This window comes from Sinocyclocheilus rhinocerous, unplaced genomic scaffold, assembly GCF_001515625.1.
Source record: "Sinocyclocheilus rhinocerous isolate Xijiao unplaced genomic scaffold, SAMN03320098_v1.1 scaffold579, whole genome shotgun sequence".
Lineage (NCBI taxonomy): Eukaryota > Metazoa > Chordata > Actinopteri > Cypriniformes > Cyprinidae > Sinocyclocheilus > Sinocyclocheilus rhinocerous.
The window spans coordinates 56,695-77,012 of NW_015666542.1; the positions used below are offsets into that span (position 1 = coordinate 56,695).

At 38.5% G+C, this 20,318-nt stretch overlaps 2 protein-coding genes across 7 annotated transcripts in view; one reads left to right on the forward strand and one right to left on the reverse strand.

Moving 5' to 3' along the window:
- Positions 1–7,876, reverse strand: part of pfn2b (profilin 2b) — a 10,377-nt gene extending 2,501 nt beyond the window's left edge. The window contains exons 1-3 of one of the 3 annotated variants that reach the window (XM_016544083.1): positions 7,562–7,876; positions 2,017–2,209; positions 20–174 (exon numbers count right to left, since the gene is read on the reverse strand). In XM_016544083.1, coding sequence (XP_016399569.1) covers positions 77–174; positions 2,017–2,209; positions 7,562–7,696 — 426 coding nt within the window. In that variant the 5' untranslated portion in view covers positions 7,697–7,876 and the 3' untranslated portion in view covers positions 20–76. Of the gene's footprint in view, positions 1–19; positions 175–2,016; positions 2,210–7,561 lie in introns of those variants that run through there. The other 2 variants (XM_016544082.1, XM_016544081.1) reach the window with 2 other exon arrangements.
- Positions 7,877–13,391: 5,515 nt separating this feature from the next.
- LOC107732673 (TSC22 domain family protein 2-like) overlaps positions 13,392–20,318 on the forward strand; it is a 32,232-nt gene continuing 25,305 nt past the window's right edge. For 2 of the 4 annotated variants that reach the window (XM_016544080.1, XM_016544077.1), the window contains exon 1: positions 13,392–15,455. In XM_016544080.1, the coding sequence (XP_016399566.1) occupies positions 13,966–15,455 (1,490 nt within the window). In that variant the 5' untranslated portion in view covers positions 13,392–13,965. Of the gene's footprint in view, positions 15,456–15,553; positions 15,637–16,879; positions 17,521–20,318 lie in introns of those variants that run through there. The other 2 variants (XM_016544078.1, XM_016544079.1) reach the window with 2 other exon arrangements.

The following is a 20,318-nucleotide window of genomic DNA, read 5'->3' on the forward strand; positions in this document are numbered from 1 at the left end:
GCTTATTTTGGGAACGTGGGTGACTTGTTTTTTTTTTCTCCCTAAATTTCACTACTTGATCAAGAAAAAAAAAAAGCTAGAACCCTGAATCTCTCAAGTATTTTGCCATTGAATATGCCTTCTTATTCAGGCCGCCGCCGTGGACCCCTTCTTTGCCCATTACAAGAACCAAGACTGAAAGAAAAAGACAGAGAGAGGAAGTTAAGAGGACAGGAAAATCCCAGCTCTGGAAAAAAGCCAAACCAAGACCAACGAGGCCAGATAGGACAGAATAAAAAGCAGAAAGAGATAGAGATGACATGCATGCAGAGTGAGACTGCAGCCTAGAGGAAATACCTTCATTTAGCTACTATTGATAACACTTTAATAACTAATAATAGTTCAACTTTGTTTTTAAGAGTTGTGTGCTATTTTTGTGGTCTCATCAATTTCATTAATAAATTAATTTCCCTTTTTTTTGGCCAGTATAAGCTACACACTGGATCAGATGTTATGCTAATCAAAAATCTGCTTAATTATATAATTACTCTTAAGTAATGGTTGACGACGGGCCGCTGAATTATTAAAAATTAATGCACATCTGAGGTGGTAATGCGGCACTAATTTATCATCCATTATCCTGCTTGTACCACGATTACCAAAGATTTCCAAGTTTTTCCTCTCAATACATTATATTTTTCATCCTTAAAACACTCACACATACTACTTCCTTGCACATCTTGCCTTTATGGAAATATTTAAAGCTATTTTTACACTGCTGTTTTTTTCCTGGTTCTTTTGCTGTTGCAGGCCGTAGGGCTCTTGGAAATAGCTGAAATAATTTGGCAAAGTGATCGGGAACTGTAATGCAGTTAATCACAGTTCAACACCTTATAATGCCTGTCAGCCAATCAGAATCAAGAATTCAACAGCGCTGTAGAATAATGAACCTTCTTACAATGTTACCATTTAAGTTTAGCAATGACCAAACAACTAGTATATTCATCTGGAGATATAGATGTGGATTTCCAGAAAGTGTTGATTAGCACTAAGTGTTAGAGAAATAGATTGTAGCATGTGATTCATGCAATTCAAGCAGGAAAGGCAAGTTTAGTTCCTCTCCTCAATACATGCCATGAGCTATAAGAAAGAGATTGATTCATGAAGGAACACTTTATTTCAGGAAACAGGAAATCCTCTCACATTTTACCGAGCGACGGAGCCCAGATGTGTGTGAGAGTAGCAGAAACACACATGCATGTGAGAGGGAATGTACCTGGACAGGTCCCAGAAACTTCCTGAACACCTGAGCTCAAGTCTCGTGATCAACCGAGACGCTCTAAAATCACTAGCTAGAATAAAACGCTGCATTCCTTTGCAAAAAACGGTGTCGAAAACCCACATTGGTAAAAGCAAGATTCTCAAAGAAAGGCTCAGGCTATATATATTTCAGGCAAAATTAGGATTATTTTTCAGTCTATTAGGATTTTTGCATTACATTTTCCTCACTACAGTGTGTATATGAAGAGTTCATTTGCAAAAACAGAAGTCCATTTTTATTTATTTTCAGAAATCACGTTTTTTTTATTGCGCATTCCAAGTAATGTCAATCAAACTGCAGTTGGGTTGTTTTGATTAAGTAATGATAACTGAAACAAATCCAGGTAACTTACAAAATTAAAGTTCATTGAAAGTATGTTTTTTCATATTGAACGTTTGTTTTATAGCAAAAGCGGATAACTCCACATTTTCATGTTTTAGAGTTTAAAAAACACTGGTTTAATCTTTGTAATCTCCTCAGATGACAATGTAGACGCCTGACAAACGTTGTTGTTGTTGTTTTCCCCACCACAGTTAAAAAGAAATATGCCTAATGTGTTTCTGTCAGACTCCGGTGTTATATAGGAAAGATATATTGAGGAAAGGTTGACATCTGCATTATTATTCATCTATTAATACTAAAAAAAAATTTTTTTTAAAATGGAAGTTTTACTGATAAAAGATATTTGTGAGAAACATAAGTTCTTAGACTAGTACCTTTGGCTGCTTTGCCGACAGTGATGTTGTACGTGGCTTCTCCTCCTTGACTCTTTGTCCTTATGTCCATTGTCCAATCATTGTCGACTAGGAGGCTGTCTCGGATAACTGAGCACTTCTTTGAACCTAAGGTCAGGCCGTTGGTGAAAAAACCTTCTCTGTCTTTTCCTACTAGGACGTCGATTTCTGTGGGCTGGTGTTAAAAAAAAATAAAACAATATTAAATGTGGAACTGTTTCTTCTTGTCTAGTCTTTTACATTTTAATATGGATTAATGAACCACCAAATGCAGGTAGGCGGTTAGATGAGCATGATAATTTATGGAGAGATCCATGCATATCATTTTAGATAAACTAAAGATACAAAGTCATAGAAATGTCATCATGCACTTTGAACATCAATGAGTCATTAAGAACACAACAAAAAGATAAGTTAAATATAGTGGGCTAGTCAGTTAAAACTAGCGGTTTTGTGCACAATGTTTACTTTTAGAGTGAAAAGACAAATTAGCAGCTGTTGGAAACACCTGGCCTAGACACGACTTTAACCTTTATTTTTATTTTTTATGAAATCTGCCTGACAACTCAGTTTTTGTTTTCATGTAGTGTTGATAAAGCTGCGGTCACATCAGTGAAATATTGGCAAAATTTCACAAACAAAAACGTACATTGTCAATAGTGACGTATGTCAATAGTCACATTGTGGAAGTGATGTACAAATTAACACTTTGAAACCAAGAAGCTTTCTGTTGGTCAACATAGCATATTCACGTGACCAATTTGAACCCAATAAAAAAATTTGTGAGGGGAATTTTGCCCCCATTGAAATAACTGGATTTTGCCCACAAAATGTGTGAAAATAAGTAAAATTTTGCGGGCAAAAAAGGTCTGTTTTCAATGTAGCAATGTTTGGATTCTATCAAACCAATCAGCTTTTGGTTGATCAATGTGGCGAATTTGCATGACCAACTTGAATGATTACTAAATCTGCGTGGGGAAATCTTTCGGCTTTGCACAAAATTCCCAATAGTGCATACTCCTAATGAAATGGCTGGATTTCACCCCGAAAATTTTGCTGAGCAACAATGGATGTCAAATTAGTGAAATTTTGCTTAAAATAAAGATCCACTATCAATAGTGTTGCAATGTTTCAAACATCTCACACCAAAGTCACTTTTAAACCAATCAGCTTTCTGTTGGTCACTGCTGCGAATTTGCAAGACCAACTTGAGGCCACTGTGAAATCTGTTGGGAAAAGTTTCCAATCATGCAGACTCCTATTGAAATCACCATCAAAATTATGCTGAGCAACAATGAATGTCAAATTAGCTAAATTTTGCATAAAATAAAGGTCCATTGTCAAAAGCATAGCAATGTTTCAAACATATCTCACACCAAAGTCACTTTCAAACGAATTAGCTTTCTATTGGTTAATGCGATTAAATCACATGACCAAAAAAACAATGCGAAATCTGTGTGGGCAAATCTTTTGGCTTTGCACAAAATTCCCATTCTTGCAGATTACTGTTGAAATGACTGGACTTTGCCCACAAAATTCTGCTGAGTAACAGTAAATGTGTCAAATTAGCTAGCCTACATTTTGCAGGAAATAAAAGTCTAATGTCAATAGTGTAGCGATGTTCAAGCACATTTCACACCAAAGTCACTTTCAAACCAATCAGCTTTCTGTTGGTCAGTGCAGCGAATTACTTACTTATTTTGAAAATTTGCGTTCGGAAATTGTCTGGGAAAATTTAGGCAAAATTCACAATTATGCAGATTCCTATTGAAATGACTGGATTTCACCCACAAAATTTTGCTGAGCAGCAATAAATGTGTCAAATATGACCAACTTGAACCCATCTGTGGGGGGAAATCTTTCAGCTTTGCGCAAAATTCCCAAACGTGCAGATTGCTATTGAAATGATTGGATTTCGTCCACTAAATTTCGCTGAGCAATGATAAATGTTGACCGCACCTTTACGTTGACCGCACCCAACTCGAATTTGACGCCAAGTTTGAACAAGGAAAACTTTAACCCTGAAGCCCAAAGTATAACTCAGTTTTTACTAGGGCTGCACGATAAATCGCATGCGATATTTAACGCGCATCTTGTCAGAAAGCCAGTTCTGTAATCAGCGGTAAATCTCCATCACGTGCATGCTTTCACATTGAGCAGAATTAACTATACAGAGCCGTTGTTCACTGACGAGCTGCGCGAACCGGCTTTCTGACAAGATGCGCGTTAAATATCGCATGCGATTTAATCGTGCAGCCCTAGTTTTTACGCATATGCAAGGTTTCACATACTGTGCGTGACGCACATTTTGTCAAAAGAATAGTATGCGCGTACTGTACGCACAGCACCCGATTTTTGTAACCAGGTGACACACGCATTAAATTTGTTTTGCAGTAATCAGTTGTTCCACAAGGTGGCAACACTGGCCCGGGCCATTATTTCACAGTAGAAAACTAAAACAAAGAGATGAAACAACAACAACAAAATAGTGGAGACTGTGACAACAACAGACAACTTTGGTTTAAATGGGTAAAAATATATATTTTTAATCGATCATACCTGGATAAAAATAGTGCACTGGACAAAGATTAAATAGTTTAAACACAGGTGTCGACCGCCTGTGTTTGCGCGTACTATCAAACGGAGTATACTTTGAAAAGCTACATGACTGTACGCATGCGCTAGTGTACGCGTACAAAAACGAAGTATACTTTGGGCTTACAGCAAAATTCCCAATCACACAGATTTCTTTTGAAATTACTCTATTTTTGACTTTGAAAATTCGCCAATTCCAGGAAATGTGACCACACTTTTACTCAGCTAATCACTGGACAACCCAACAGCTAATCAATTCTGATTAACAGTCTTCCAAAAACAATGAAAACATCATTGATATTCACACAGCCAAACTACATCCGACTACAAATGCTCCAGTTTGATCATTAAACAGCAAATATGGATATTTATTTTTAGAGTACTCTACAATTTTCAAAGGATATTTCTGGAGCATGATAAAAGCATAGCAGATTTGTACCATCGTCCTTAAAAGGAAGGACTTCTACAACACTACATATCTGGGAAACATTCTGCCTAACCCTCAAACTGGAATGCAGTAATCACATTAAACAACGGTTTTACGTGTCAAATGCCAGCACTGATCAAGCCTGAACGTGCAGTTTTCTTATTCGTTTCATTGTCATTTGGACTGCATCACAGTAGCTTTGTTTGTACTGGCCCACTATGAATCTACCGAGCCGTTTTCCCCTAAGGCCAAACCACATAAAACTAAAAGCAGCTACTCTTTGGTGAGAATCAGCGAGCCGATGCTATTTCCAGTGAGGTCTGGAGGCGCTTGCATGGCGATAGACACAGCCTTGAACTTCATGAAGCCTTTTTGAACTCATACCTCATTCCTTTCTCTGTCAATTCAGGAAACTAAGAGGAAAAACCTACTGCTTTTACTGTCAGTCCAAACCCGTATGACTGACAGAGGCGGTCAAGCTTTAACGCAAGAGGTCATGCAGGTTTGAAACAACACGAGGGTGATGAGATGATAGTTTTTTAGATGAACTACACCGAAACGCCTTACAACCAGAATCTGGTCCTTTTGATCCTCAAAAACTTTCAACTTACGGAATTATTATAAATAACTTATTTGCAAATCTTTGTCAATCTAATTTCATACAGTAAATCCATTACAACAGTCCTTAATAGATGCATATTCCTATAGCACTGCAGTAAACATCCAATATAAGGATTCCCACACCTGAATTCTCAAGACTTTTCCAGTCTTTTACGATTTCTGGATAAGGATTTTTTTCAAAATCTTGTTGTAGACATTATTACTCTCATCAAAAGTACCAATTTCTAGCTGATGGAATATTTTAGAAGTGAATTCACAAAAGAAGTGTATGACTATGGTTAACGTTCGTTAAATTTCCTGACCTTAAAACAAACTTTCCAAATACTTCCAGGTTTTCCATAACCAAATGAATCTTGCAATATACACTACTATAAAATCTTAAAGGGACATTTCACCCAAAATGGAAAATTTACTCACCTTCAAGTTGTTCAAAACCTGTATGGGTTTCTTTTCTCTGTATTCTACACAAAAGAAGAATGTTAGTAACCAAGTTGACGGTAGCCATTGACTTCCACAGTATGGAAAATAAATACAATGGATGTCAACTGTTTGGTTACCAACATTCTTCAAAATATCCTTTTTTTTGTGTTCAACATAAGAAAGAAACTGATACAAGCCTGGAACAACTTGAATTTGAGTAAATTATGACAATTTTCATTTTGGGGTGAACTAACCCTTTAAATATGCGAGTTGTACATCTGTTGCTGTAGTTCACCAAAAATGAAAATCGTGTCATTATTTATTCACTCTCATGTATTTCCTAACCTACACGTCCATCTTTCTTCTGTAGTAGAACACAATGATATTCTGAGAAATGTTTGTGTTTTTTGTTCATACAATAAATCACATCTTACAGGTATGAAAGAACACGAAGGCGAGTAATGGAGTTAAAAGAATTTAAAAGAATTTTGGGTGAACTATCCCTATAAACCTGTTAATAAAAATGTAAAACGAATGTTTACCCCTACATATCCCAAAGTAGACTTACAAGCAGCAACTGAAGGCACCACATTAAGCTTGGGGGAAATAAAGGTCAGTGTGACAAATAAGGCTGTTGTTAGATTTATTAAACACCACTTATGGAGCGCCATCTTGGACAACGGGAAGAGGGCAGGTACTGTGAGGATCCCGTATTCTGGAATGACGTTACGCACAATCCGCGGCTGAATGACGCGTATGTTCACGCACGTAACGTAACGTCAGTCTGGTGGTTTTCGAATCTGACCGCTTGATCGCATCGGCCTGTTTGCACTAACAACACCTCCCTCTTTATGACTGAAACTTTAAGTCTTTGCACCACCTCAACACGGACTTTTAACGCTCGACACTTGAGTTTTAACAGCACAATAATTATTTTTACATATATTGGCCGAATACAACCAGCTAACCTAGATGTTCTAGTGACAGACTTAGCCCAAATAAGTAAAGGCGCAAGAAATCGAAACACACTCATCCTGGGTGAACAAAAATATCTCCAAATTATGTTTTGTTTAGTCAGCTAGCAGCCAGTATGTGTTAGCTTTCACTCCCATTCAAGCTGATCGGGCCCTGGATTTCTAATAAACTGGCTGACAGGTTGATCGAAACCATGGCCGTGTTCCAACCCCTTGGGAGTCTCCTAAAAAGACAGCGCTGCAGAGTTCCAGCAGCATTTTGGCGCGTTCTACGCCAAGGCGTTTAAAATCCCGCTTTATTTTAAATCGAGCTTCCTTTTTGGCGCTAATTCCAAATTAAACGCGGTTTAGAGCCGCACTCCGACTCCGCGCCTGTGCTGACCAAACATGCGGTCTAGGTAGGCAGCGTACTAGTTATTAAAACACAGCCACAGTTTTCAGCCCTCCACTAAAGGCAGCATAAAGAGTGCAGTTCATAACGCGTATTTACCGTGATGTTTACGAACGTGCCCCCCTCCTGCGCTGCCCACACGTATTTAGAGTCTGAGTTGCACCCAACAATGGCGGAGTCCTGGCAGCAGCCATCCGACATCAGGTTATCCACGTAGCTCTGCCACGACGACATACTTGCCTTCGGCTTTCAAACGCTCACAAGCTATCCTTAAAAAGACGGGACTGGCAGTTTCGCGCGGTTACTGTGTATCTGGATGTCCCGCACGCCCCCTTCTCTAATGAGAGTTTGAGCAGTAGAGTCCCGGCTGAATGGAAGCTCTGGGTGTAGTCCCTCAAATATCCCTCCGCGCAGGCGCGCTTAGGCTGCGGTCCATTAGAACAAAGCCGTATGCGCGGATTAATACGGGTTCTGATTGGACGCTAGTGTGCATGAGCGTTTAGAAGCCACGTTTTGTGTGACAAAGTTAGTTAATGTGTGCAGTATATGTAAGAAACAACAATACATTTTTACCCATGATGCTGGGACTACTATTTCAGTTTACTTTTGGTTTGCACCGCACGTTTCACTTTGCTTTCAGGACCAAAAGTTCAGTGTTATTCACATCAAAAGCGGTTTCAAAAGATCTCTGGTTTTGTCACATGGCAAAAAACAAACTCCAGATGTGACCTAATGTTGGCCTTTCTCTGAAGCGGCTTGATTCCTTTTTTTTTTTTGTAGATCCAGAACTTTGCCTGTCATCTGTTTTTATTTTATTTATTTATTTATTTTACACTCTCTCGAGTATTTTCGTCCAAACAGTTTTTATTAAAGCTCCTCAGTACTCGTGACAGCAGTGATTCATTTTAGCTGCAACACCTCACCAAGTCAGTGATATTTTTGGGTGAGATCAAATAACATTTGATAAAATTTGAGTTGCTACACAGTCGGGGAATAAGGTATCTGGTCGGGTCGGATCACAGGGGGATTTTGGAAGAAATTATGTAGCAACATCACATATGTGTCTGTATGTACGTGTATATAACATCCAAAACTGACATAATGAAACCTGATAAAATGCATTTATCAGTTTGACTACATTAAATCGTTCGGATTTGGTGTTTATCACCACATAATTCATAGCCTCTTCCGACCTCTTGTGGACAAATCACGTAATGCCATTGAAAAATTCATATTCATAAGGTGACTTTACACAGCCAAGTTAAGGCTGCTCTGTGCCGGCTCAAAATTCGGTGTCAAGACATAATGCTGCATAAAAGCCAGATTAAATTATGCCTGCTCTCAGCCTCTAGTATAACAATAGACAGTTGTAATTGCTGTGTAAATGCATTCATTCCACCTCTGAGCAGCATTAATTTCTCTGCATTAAGACTCCTCTTCAGAAGCCAGAAAATAGATAATTTTATTTCTAGGTATATTTTTTAAAAACAGTTGATAGATACATATTTTTACACTTATTAATTCAGCAGACGTTTTATTAAAAGTGTCTCAATTTCATTTTTGCATATTATTGGCTGGCACAAAAACAGTGTCCATGTTATTGTTAGTAGCCTAGTGCAGAGAGATACAACTAAAGCAGCATTCAGGAGATTTCTAGTACAACTCTTGAGCACTCTCTCGCAGAAATGCGCAGATATTTTGGACGGGATATTTACAAAAGTGACAGCAGAAAATACAAAATGCAGTAATTTCCCAGAAGCTCGAACACATGCAGTGCAAGTATTTACCAAGTAGACTAGTTGACATGTTTCATATTTGTGTTACTCATATTAACTTAACGAAAGCAAAACGTTTTGTTCAATTTAGATTAACAAGCTACATAAGACGTGCTTGAATGATCACAAGCACAAAATTATGCCCGATTGTATCTATGCTGCGCTAGCGACCTCTTGTGGATTAGGTTTGTATTGATATAAATACAGATTAGTGCTATTTTCGGTTATGTTAGAAGTAAAACAATTATGAAGCCCAAAAATAGTTCACGAAAGAGCAAAAATGTTACATGAAGTAATAAAGTAGCATAAAGTATCTCTAAACAAAATATGTTGTAAACAACAATTTGAGAATTAAAAAAATTAGTTAAAATATTAATCACATAACATTCAAAACTCAGAGTTGCCCAACTAAAATTTGTATTGTGTTCACCTGTTTACCCAACCGCTATCACAAAAATGTGATATTGTCATTTTAAAAGCAAAAATTCACATACTGAGAGATTTAGTTTTTGTGAATAAAAAAAATAAGTCATGTTTACTCACAAGGAGTCTTGCACAGCCTTCATTGTGCAATAAAGGTAAGGCCAATATACACAAGACATATAAGATACTAACTTGAGAAGACGTGCATAGCTAATGCACCAGCTGAGAGGAGAAAATTGTAACCAATGTCAACAACTTCAAGAATGAATTGATTTGTTTCTTTGACCTATAATAAATCACTCTCTTTTTCAAGTGTCTCCTCACATATCAGTTCAGTGAACCTTTCCAAAGGTACATATATGACTTACAAATGTTATGCTTTTATTGTAATTTTATGTTTACACTGACACCGTTTTTATGTCAATCTATGAAACTGGAGACCTGGAATCAACTTGTGACTTGACTTAGGAAATGAACAAAGAAAACCCTAGAAATCGTACACGTTTTTGGTAGGTTTTTAAAACTAACCAGAAGGCATCTGAGTCTTGGCTTGGCCTGGAAAGGCATGAAATTTGACTTGGACTTCTTCTCAAAAACATGGTTTCAGCACATGTACGGGATGTTTACAACCAGTGTTGGGAAAAGTTATTTTTAAAAGTAATGCATTACAATATTGCGCTACTCCATAAAAAAAAAGTTAATAAAAAAGCAACATGCATTACTTATTTGAAAAAGTAACTCAGATATTTCATTGTAAATTAAAAAGTAATGTATTACTTTTCTACACTCTAAAAAATGCTGGGTTAAATACAACCCAGTGCTGGGTAAAATAGGGACAAACCCAGCAATTTTGCTGTTTTGTTCCAGCGGTTGGGTTAAATGTTTAACCCAGCCTTCTGGGTAGTAACCCAACCGCTGGGTCAAAACAACCCAATTGCTGGGTTTGTCCCTATTTTACCGAGCACTGGGTTGTATTTAACCCAGCATTTTTTAGAGTGTAGTTACTTGGAAAAATCTCATTATAACTCACGTTACTTACAGTGTGTTATACTTCCAACACTGTTTACAACCACAGAACCAAACCCTCTCAAAATCTTTCATTCAAAAGTTTACACTACTGACACATCGAAGTCAAAATCCTGATACTGATACCATAACACAGCTTACAACACGAGTATATTTTCTTCAAGTCCAGATTTACCTACTTCGGCTACTACAAGCCAGAATGAACCTGACTGTTCTCACAAACTCTCTCTCTCTCTCAAAAAAAAAGCAACTTCCCGTTTAAATATTAAATTTAGAGAAATTCCCTCAAAGCCTTTTTTATATCTCGGAAAAGCTGTATGAACTGGACGAAACCGCAGAGTGTGTTCACGCAGCGTCCAGCCCATGAAAACAAAGACCGTCTCTATGTCTGGACATGACAAATAGCACCTGTCTTCAGACTATTGATTCAAAGCCCTCAAAGTATTTTAAAATGCAAACTGGTTTTAGTACTTGGACACATAAATGCAGCCAGCTAAAATAACAAGCGTGTCCCATTCACCACGGGACCGAAGCAAATACAATAAACAATCATATGTTGTGTAACTTCTGAGTGACACTCTGAATTCCGAAGCGATTTTGTTGATATTTTGAGTTTTTATAAACAACTGTAGGCCTAATCATCTCTTTCAGGATCTACTATTACGAAATCAACCGGTTTTCAGAAAGCTGCATCAGAGTTTTCTAATATAAAAAGCTTGGCAAGTATTTCTCTCAGTATGTAGTGCACTTTCCACTGCTGTTTGGATTGGGCAAACTCAAAAGCTAAACAAACACAGCCTCCCTTACTTATCGGAATAGACTCATGCCTAAAATAATGAGCTAAACTAATAAACAAACTCCAGCGAAGATGTTTCTGTCTACACTAGCTGCATTCCTTCTCGCCCCCTGCGTGAACTTTTACCGAAAGGCTAAACAAAGAAGAAACTGTGTTTTGTAACATGATTTTGCTAGAAACACTTGAACGCATGACTATAGGTAAAAATTCACTAAATAAATCAATTGTTATGCATTAAGTAAAAATAATAAAAAAAGATAGAACCAGTGTTGGGGGTAACGCATTACAAGTAACGAGAGTTACGTAATCAGATTACTTTTTTCAAGTAACTAGTAAAGTAACGCATTACTTTTTAATTTACAAAAGAATATCTGACGCAAGTTACTTTTTTTTCCAAGTTATTGATTGACAGCTCTCCTGTCCCCATGTTGAGAGAAATCAGATGTTACTGTAGTTCTACAATAAATATGAATATGCATTAATTCATCTCACTCACAAAAAACACACACAGATTCAGAATTCCTCAAAATGAAAAATATGCATTAATTCATCTCACTCACAAAAAACACACACAGATTCAGTATTCCTCAAAATGAATAAAAATAATGCAACTCAGAATATGACGCAAACCTGCAATAATTAAATGTTAAACAACACGAATATCCTTTATGTATTTAATCCCGTTCTATTAACCAATGTCTTTGCTTCTGACCTTCGATGATTCAGTTCAAGCATACTAATAAGCACAAGTTACTCTAGACGAACATTTGTGTCTTTTTTTATTGCTGAAGTGTGCTGAAATGTCTTCTTCTGCATTCTACTGTACGGACGCAAATTTACTTTCCCTTCAGCCTGAGGCTTATTCCTTTCACTTTTGGTGTGAAAAGGCTTTTATATTTGCCAAAAATAGAACTTTTTATTTTAAAAACAAACAAGCCAAGCCCTGTCCAGATTTAAAAAGTAACGCAAAAGTAACGTAACACATTACTTTCCATAAAAAGTAACCAAGTAACGTAATTAGTTACTTTTTTATGGAGTAACGCAATATTGTAATGCATTACTTTCAAAAGTAACTTTCCCCAACACTGGTCACGGCACTCATGTGTCTGGTTTGCTCCAAACAGGACCTGACCCGGCAACAACCGACGTGGGAGATGGGCACACTAATGACGCTAAAGACCGTATAGCCTCTTAATGTCACACACTCACTCACTCACTCTCACACACACACACACACACACACACACACACTCACTCACTCACTCTCACACACACACACACACACACACATATATATATACATATATACATATAAATATACATTTCCTGCAATGTCTAATATTCTGTTAAAATGTCTGTTAAAGGTGGCATAGCAAGCCTGTTCAATATTATAAAATCATTTTTGTTTCCACCATAACTAGCAACAAACCTATTTGGTTGTGTCCAGTCTGGTTTTTAAAATTTACATAAAACCACTTGAAAAATCCCCTCGTGTATGATAGCCAACTACAATCAACAAAAGTAAATGACCCTTTGACAGGAAATAAGACTAAAATGTAAGATATGTAAATAAAGCAGCTGTGTCTAGACAGAGAAACAAAATATGAATATAATATAATATATTTGCGGTTCATAATATCACTGGTGTAGAAAATAAAACTTCTGTTTTTATCAATTCATTATTAAAATAATTAATAACATTATCAGAGAGTCTAATAAGAAAAAGAGTAATACAAACATTTAGGAAAATGTATTTATGTCGTCTGAATTTGTTTCCCCTGGCACTTGTTTAAAAAAAAACACGAATAAAAAAAAAACACGAATAATGCGTAGTGGTTGCTATTCCCGACTGAGTTACGTACGCTTGTGCGCAGTCCATCCATAGAGCAGCGCGCGCGTTACGTAGCCATCTTGTGTAGAGCGAAGGAAGCGGAGCCGTTAGCTCGAGATCTGCACTGACAGCCGACAGACTGACAAACAAACCGTCACTCTGCTCCCGACAGACTGCGTTAACGTCAGAAACGGAGAGCAAACATGCGTTACGATGTGTCAAGATGTCTATCCGATGTGTTTCGCGGAGGATATGTGCTTTTGAAGACGGCAGAGCGCTAAAAACTGACGGCGCCTCAGAGTCGCGCGAGTCCCGCGACTGGAGAGTTTCAACTGCGAGGGCGGCCTGAGGGAAACTCTCACTCCGGGACATGGCCTTCGTTTAGGCCACGGAGGATAAACACACGGGCTCGGAAGGATTAAACACAGCTGGAATAAAGCTGTCGTTGTGTTTGGAGCTTCAGGAGTTTCAGTTTGAAGGATTTAAAGGACTAAAAATGGCGCGATGAGGACGGAGCTCTGAGGGAGTCTTGCGTTAGCGTGACGCTAACTGAAAGTTACATGACATATTTTCATATACATTGCGTTGCTACGCTTACATTGGAGATGTGCGCTGCGCTTTGACGTGTTGAGATACACTTAAAGTTGTCAAAATGTCTAAAATGCCATCGAAAAAGAAGAGCTGTTTTCAGATCACCAGCGTAACGCAGGCTGCGCAGGTGGCGGCCAACAGCAACACTGATGACCCCGACGAGCCCAGGACTGAGGACATGTCCTCATCCGAGATATACGACATGTCCAAAGCTGGAGATTTCGAGCCGGAGACGTGTGATGTCAGTTTATCGGATGAATCGCTACATAACGAGGCCGAAACATCTGGGGCGAGCACCCAAGATGCTCCCATAACAAACATACCTGGTTCTCGCAACGAAAGTGCGGTTCATATAAACCCACCTGTCCGTTCAGTCAGTGGGTCTGTATCTTCCCAGTCTCCGGTTGCATCTAATGCACCATCCAGCATCCAGACGTCATCAGTTAGCAGTTCTGCCACAGTAAGTAGCTGCAGCTCCCGTTTCAGGGTCATCAAATTAGACCATGGCACAGGTGAACCCTTCAAAAGAGGTAGGTGGACTTGCACCGAGTTTTACGAGCGAGATACGGACGCTTCCTCGTCTGGCCGGACTGTGGATAGCGTTAAACACGCAAGTGATCACAGCGTGGACAGGGACGGATTAGGAGTCACCAGAGGTTCGGTGGCTGTGCATGTTGGGTCTTCAACATCTGCAGCAGAACCTCATACAGATAGTGGCTACTTATCTGCACCATCGAACCCGCCTGTGGAGCTTCAGCAACAAACCCTAGGCATCTCGCAGCAGGGATTAGGGCTTGTAGCCCAGAATACCCATATCAAATCTCCAAGCATGCCTTTGGCAACTCAACCACAGCCATTTTTCCCAGGCAAACAGGTGCAGAAACCTGGGCAGATTCATCAGAGTGTTATTCCATCGAATCAGTCCCAGACGGTCTCGGTGGCTTCGCTTCCGCTCGTGACCCCGTTAAACCAGGGTCCGTCACCTGTCATGACTCCTGCAGCGGGAAGCACCGCTCACGTGCTTGGATTAGTTCCCCAGCCCGTGGACGGCAGAGGGCTTCCCATCAGCCAGCCGGAGCATGTTCAGGGGCTTTTACAGCAGCCAGGCATCAGCACGGCTCTAGGGACCGTGTCGGCTGCAGCTGTTGTACAGCAGGCACCAGTGCCGCTCATTCAGCCGGCGGTAATCGTGTCTGTCAGCGCCCTTGCTGGGGTCCCTGGTGTGCAAAATGTGCCTGCTGTTATGTCCAGTGCCTCTAATGCCCTCCAAAGCATGCCAAAACAGACGCCGCAGAATCCGACTCAGGGAGTCCACGGCGGGTCGCTAGAAGGACTGGGTGCGCAGACGACCCCCGCTAACTTTAGCCAGTTTCCCACCGGCGTCGCCCAGGCCATGGAGAACCAGAGGAAGCCCGACGGGCTGCTCCAGAGCTCTGTACTCATAGGAAAATATGCCATCAAACCCCTGAATCCCGAGGGCTTGCAGCTTCACACACCTGCTGTCAACAGCCTGTTTGGAATGGCTATACCCATTGATGGGGATGAGGACAGGTAAACCTTGATTCTTGATGTTGCTCACTTTGATTAAAATAGTAATCTATCAAGTTATAGATTCTGTAAAGTAAATAATTTTATCACAACTTTTGCAGGTGTTGCAAATATTTACTTTCGAAAGCATGCTACCCTGAAAATAGGAGTTATTATTGTTGCTTCTGAGTCAAAATGTGCATGTTGACTCATATGTTTTGCCTTTTTTTTTTTTTTTTTTTAAGTGGGTAGTTTTTCACTAAACTAGTCCTGGAGGCCCCCTAAATTATCCTTTTTCACAGACTGTGGTGACGTATTTTCATGTTTATTAAAATCGTAAATCTGGGACGTCCAAACCGGTCCCTGAAGGGCCACTGACCTGCAGAGTTTAGCTCCAGACCTAATTAAACACTCCTGAACCAGCTAATCAAGGTCTTCAGGATTACTAGAAACTTCCAGGCAAGTGTGTTAAAGTTGGTTGGAGCGAAACTCCCAGGAACAGGATTGGACACCCCTGTCATGAATTTACCAACGTTTGTGTCCATTTGTAATAAAATGTATGTAAATTATAACACTGTACTTTGTGTTATATTACCTTGGCATTAATTCAGTTAAATCAGAAATCTAGTTAATGCTGTTGTGTGGATGTTGATAATATAATCTCTCTGTATTTTATTTATTTTTGGGAAAGGCATAGAACCCTATTGTGGACTTTTGAACTCCTTGGCTCACGGTGAGTCAAATGCATACCAAAATGTACATTTTTACAGGTGAAGATTTTTTAACATTTTGAATTATTCGAAAATGTTGTTTTTCTTTTGCGAATGTAAAAATCACTACAATAGAAGTTTACCCAACTATGATGAATTCTGAGAACCCAGTAAATGTGGAAAAAGGTCCATTCCAAATTTTGAATGTCACCTTGATTTTACACATCTGATTAAAGTCACCAGCTCATTTATATTGTATTGACATCTAAAATAAGAAGGGGGTCTCCAGGTCAAGAAACCTATTTGTGAACTTAATAAGTGAAACTTAATTTGTAACAATGTAATGATTATTTCTTCAAATCATGTTATACCAGATGTTTTGAGCTAATTACTACAAACCTATTTTGCATAGTGAGAATAGTTTTAATTTGCTAGGTAGTAGTTAATCCTTATCACTTTGGTTCAGGTGTGTTTGATTAGGTTTGTAGCTAAACTCTGCTGTACTGTAGTTCTCCAGAAGCAGGATTGGCTGCCTTGACTTCAAAGGATTTTACTCAAATGTGTAAAAGTCTGTCAGCCTTTATTCACCTATATGTCATTCCAAACCTGTAAGACTTTTCTTTCATCTGCAGAAGACAAAAGAAGATATTTTAAACTGTTTTTAGTCTATGCAGTTTGAGTCAGTGGGGTTTAAAACAAAGGTGACGCTTTTAAAATATATTCTGTTGTGTTTTACAGAATAGAAAAGAAGAAAAAGACACTTTGTTGTTCTCAAGTTTCAGTGGAACAGGCAGTGCACACATGGCTCAGAAATGTGTTGATCTGAGGAAGCACCTAGCATCATTTTTTTTGCACGTAGTTATTTCCCCTGTCCTGCAAACCACTTCACACTTGTTTTAAAAAAGGCAGTGGTTATGAGCATTTCAAAGGTAAAGCCTTTGGAAAGTTTGACACATGAGTGTCTGACTCAAGTGATCTCATTTTGTGTTTGTGGAAAAAATTCACACCAAATTTACCCAGTGCACTATCCAGTTCCTAAATATTTGTTTTGGTGCCACTGTTTCCTCCTCATATGCTTTTCACCAGAAGTTGAGCTGATTATTTAGACTGATTAGGTGATGTTAGCATGTGTTTCCTATCTTGTGATGTGCAGAAGCTGCTGTCCGCTCTATGCACTAACACTGATAAGGCCTTCAAACATGTGTAACATCTGCATGATGTTATGCTGCATATGGACGTTGTTTACTGTCAGCAGTTAGTAGGAATCCAAGAAAAATCTGTACATTCTGTGCTGAATACATGCTGTCACCATTCTTGGCAGGCTTTTGAGAAGTTTTGAGATGGACCTTTAAACTATACAGGTTTAGATAAAATTGTACACATTTATATTTATATTTGTGTAGGGTTTTATGCCCGGTTCAGACTACACGATTTTAGCCTGATTTTGCCACGATTTGCTTGACGTAGGGTGTCGTGGGGATTCGTAAAGGACAATGGGCGTCGGGACGCAAGATTCCATCGTTTCAGCTCGTGTAGTGTGTCGTAGTGGACGACAACCGATTCCGCGTCTGCGATGCTTCACGACATCACGACAGAAAGACTAGCATGTTTAATTTTTTTTCTGTCACATTGGTGACGTAGAATTATGAGATGGAGGAAAGGTTCGTGGAGCTGTGGCAACAGTACTCCTGCCTGTATGGATATTTTGTAAATTTCCTACTGTAAATATATTAAAACTTAATTTTTGATTAGTAATATGCATTGCTAAGAACTTAATTTGGACAACTTTAAAGGCCATTTCCTCAATATATATATATTTTTTTGCACCCTCAGATTCCAGATTTTCAAATAGTTGTATCTCAGCCAAATATTGTCCTATCCTAACAAACATAATATATGAGATATAAATCTCAATTTCGAAAAATTGACCCTTATGACTGGTTTTGTGGTCCAGGGTCACATTTATGATTTTTTAAATTTATTCTAATACTGTTTTAATGACAATTAAGCAGTTTAAACCAAATTATTTAGCGGATTTTTAGAATTGATGCACTAAATGCTGGTTTTAATGAAGCAAAATTACTAGTACTACTATTATATTACAGTGTAAATGGGTTTTCTTTTGTATTACGTAGACTTTAACTTTAGTGCAGCACAGATTAGGGAACGAAGATGCAGAAAGAACTGAAGGATGTTTGATGTGCTTTTTTTTTTTTTTTTTTAAATGCTTGGAAATATTGCAACATGGGTGGCAAATGTTATCAAGGTTTAAAGGAAAGAGCAAAGGGTGAGTTTTCAAAATAGCTTATTTACTGTCATTGATGGTAGTTGATATGCTTTTCCTCTGTTTATTTTGTTGGCATAAATGCACGCACACTCGTATTTGGGCAGTGAGATTTAACAAAATGATTGGAAAATAGACAAGGCAACAGGTCAGTTTTATTTTGACTTGATATTATTGAGGATGTGAGTAAACTTGAAAAAAATGAAAATTTGCTGAAAATGTACTCACCCTCAGGCCATCCAAGATGTAGATGAGTTTCTTTCTTAATCAGATTCGGAGAAATTTAGCATTTCATCACTTGCTCAGCTATGGATGCTCTGCAGTGAATGGGTGCCGTCAGAATGAGAGTCCAAACAGCTGATAAAAACATCACAATAATCCACAAGTAATCCACACCACTCCAGTCCATCAGTTAACATCTTGTGAAGTGAAAAACTGTGTGTTTGTAAAAAAATTAATTCAAAATTAAGACATTTTTACTTTAAACTGTTGCTTCCAGTCGTCTTCTCTGAATCAGGAGAGAAATTTGCACAGATCAAGCGCTGTTTATAAGCTATAACAGTCCAAAACAGTTTAAAATAAATGTGATGTTTTTATCAGCTGTTTGGACTCATTCTGACGGCACCCATTCACTGCAGAGCGTCCATTGGTGAGCAAGTAATGTAATGCTTCATTTCTCTAAGTCTATTCCCGTGCAAAAACAAACTCATCTACATCTTGGATGATTTGAGTATGAGGACATTCAAAAATGTAATTTTTGTGTGAACTATTCCTTTTAGGCTGCTGTTGAAAGAATGTGAGGTTGTTCAAAAACCAAAGACATCTTTTTTTTTCTCACCTTTTAGACTGAGATATGCACATCAGCGTTTGAGTAGATAATCTGTTTATACTAAAGATTATTGCATTAACTGAGGATGATGCGAGATGTCTCAGTTCTCTAGCATATCCTCCTCCACTAAATACCCAGGAAATGGCCCTTGATGATTTTGACTTTCACTCATCACTTTCTGTTCCCCTATAAACACCATAAGAAAGAGGAAGTGACCTTTTAACAGATATGAAGATATGAATCACTCTATTGACTTAAATGGCATCATGGTTGAAGCTATGGTGAACGCCTCAGGATTTGTAGAGAATGTGTTACAGGGTTTGAAAACCGCTTAGCTTTGAATATGTTTGAACAGTTACAAATTTTAGTTTCTTTGCTTATGCAATGAAGCTCTGCTTTTAAAAGAAAGTTTGTTATTTCAATCCTCCGTTGTTGTAGTTGTTATCTTCCAAGGATTGTGCAACTACACCTACCTGACTATTGGCGTCTTTATATTTTCAAAAGCATTTGTTGATAGATTTTGAAAAATGAGTATAGTCTGACGTTTTTACATGTTTTGCTTTGCACCTGTTTGAGAAATAGCAGTAGCTGAAGTTTGTTTGTTTGAAGAGCAGGTGTGGTGATGATGTCTTATTCCTCACAGTAATGGGGCAGGTGAGTCAGTCCTCTCACGGCGCTCTGACAGTTAGGTGTTTGTATATATTATGCCATCATGCTTTCATGTTTTGGAAGAAGTGCCCTTGTACATAAAAGCGTTGACCCTACAGCTGAGTCTGTAACTGACTCATAAAGCCTTATATGAAGCTGAAACTTTAGAATATGTGTTCACTTTTTTTTAAACAGACTAGTGACATTTCTGTCATCTGAGTCTTAGGACCCAAATCTCCAGATGGTTGAAGAAACCATGGTAAAACCTCAGAGATTACTTTTGAACAGAGACAAAATAACATTGCATTTAGAATTTTTTTAAACTTTTTGAATGAGTTAATACAGGGGTCTCCAACCTTTTTTACACCACGGACTGGTTACGTTTGTAAAATATTATCGCGGACCGGTATAGTATT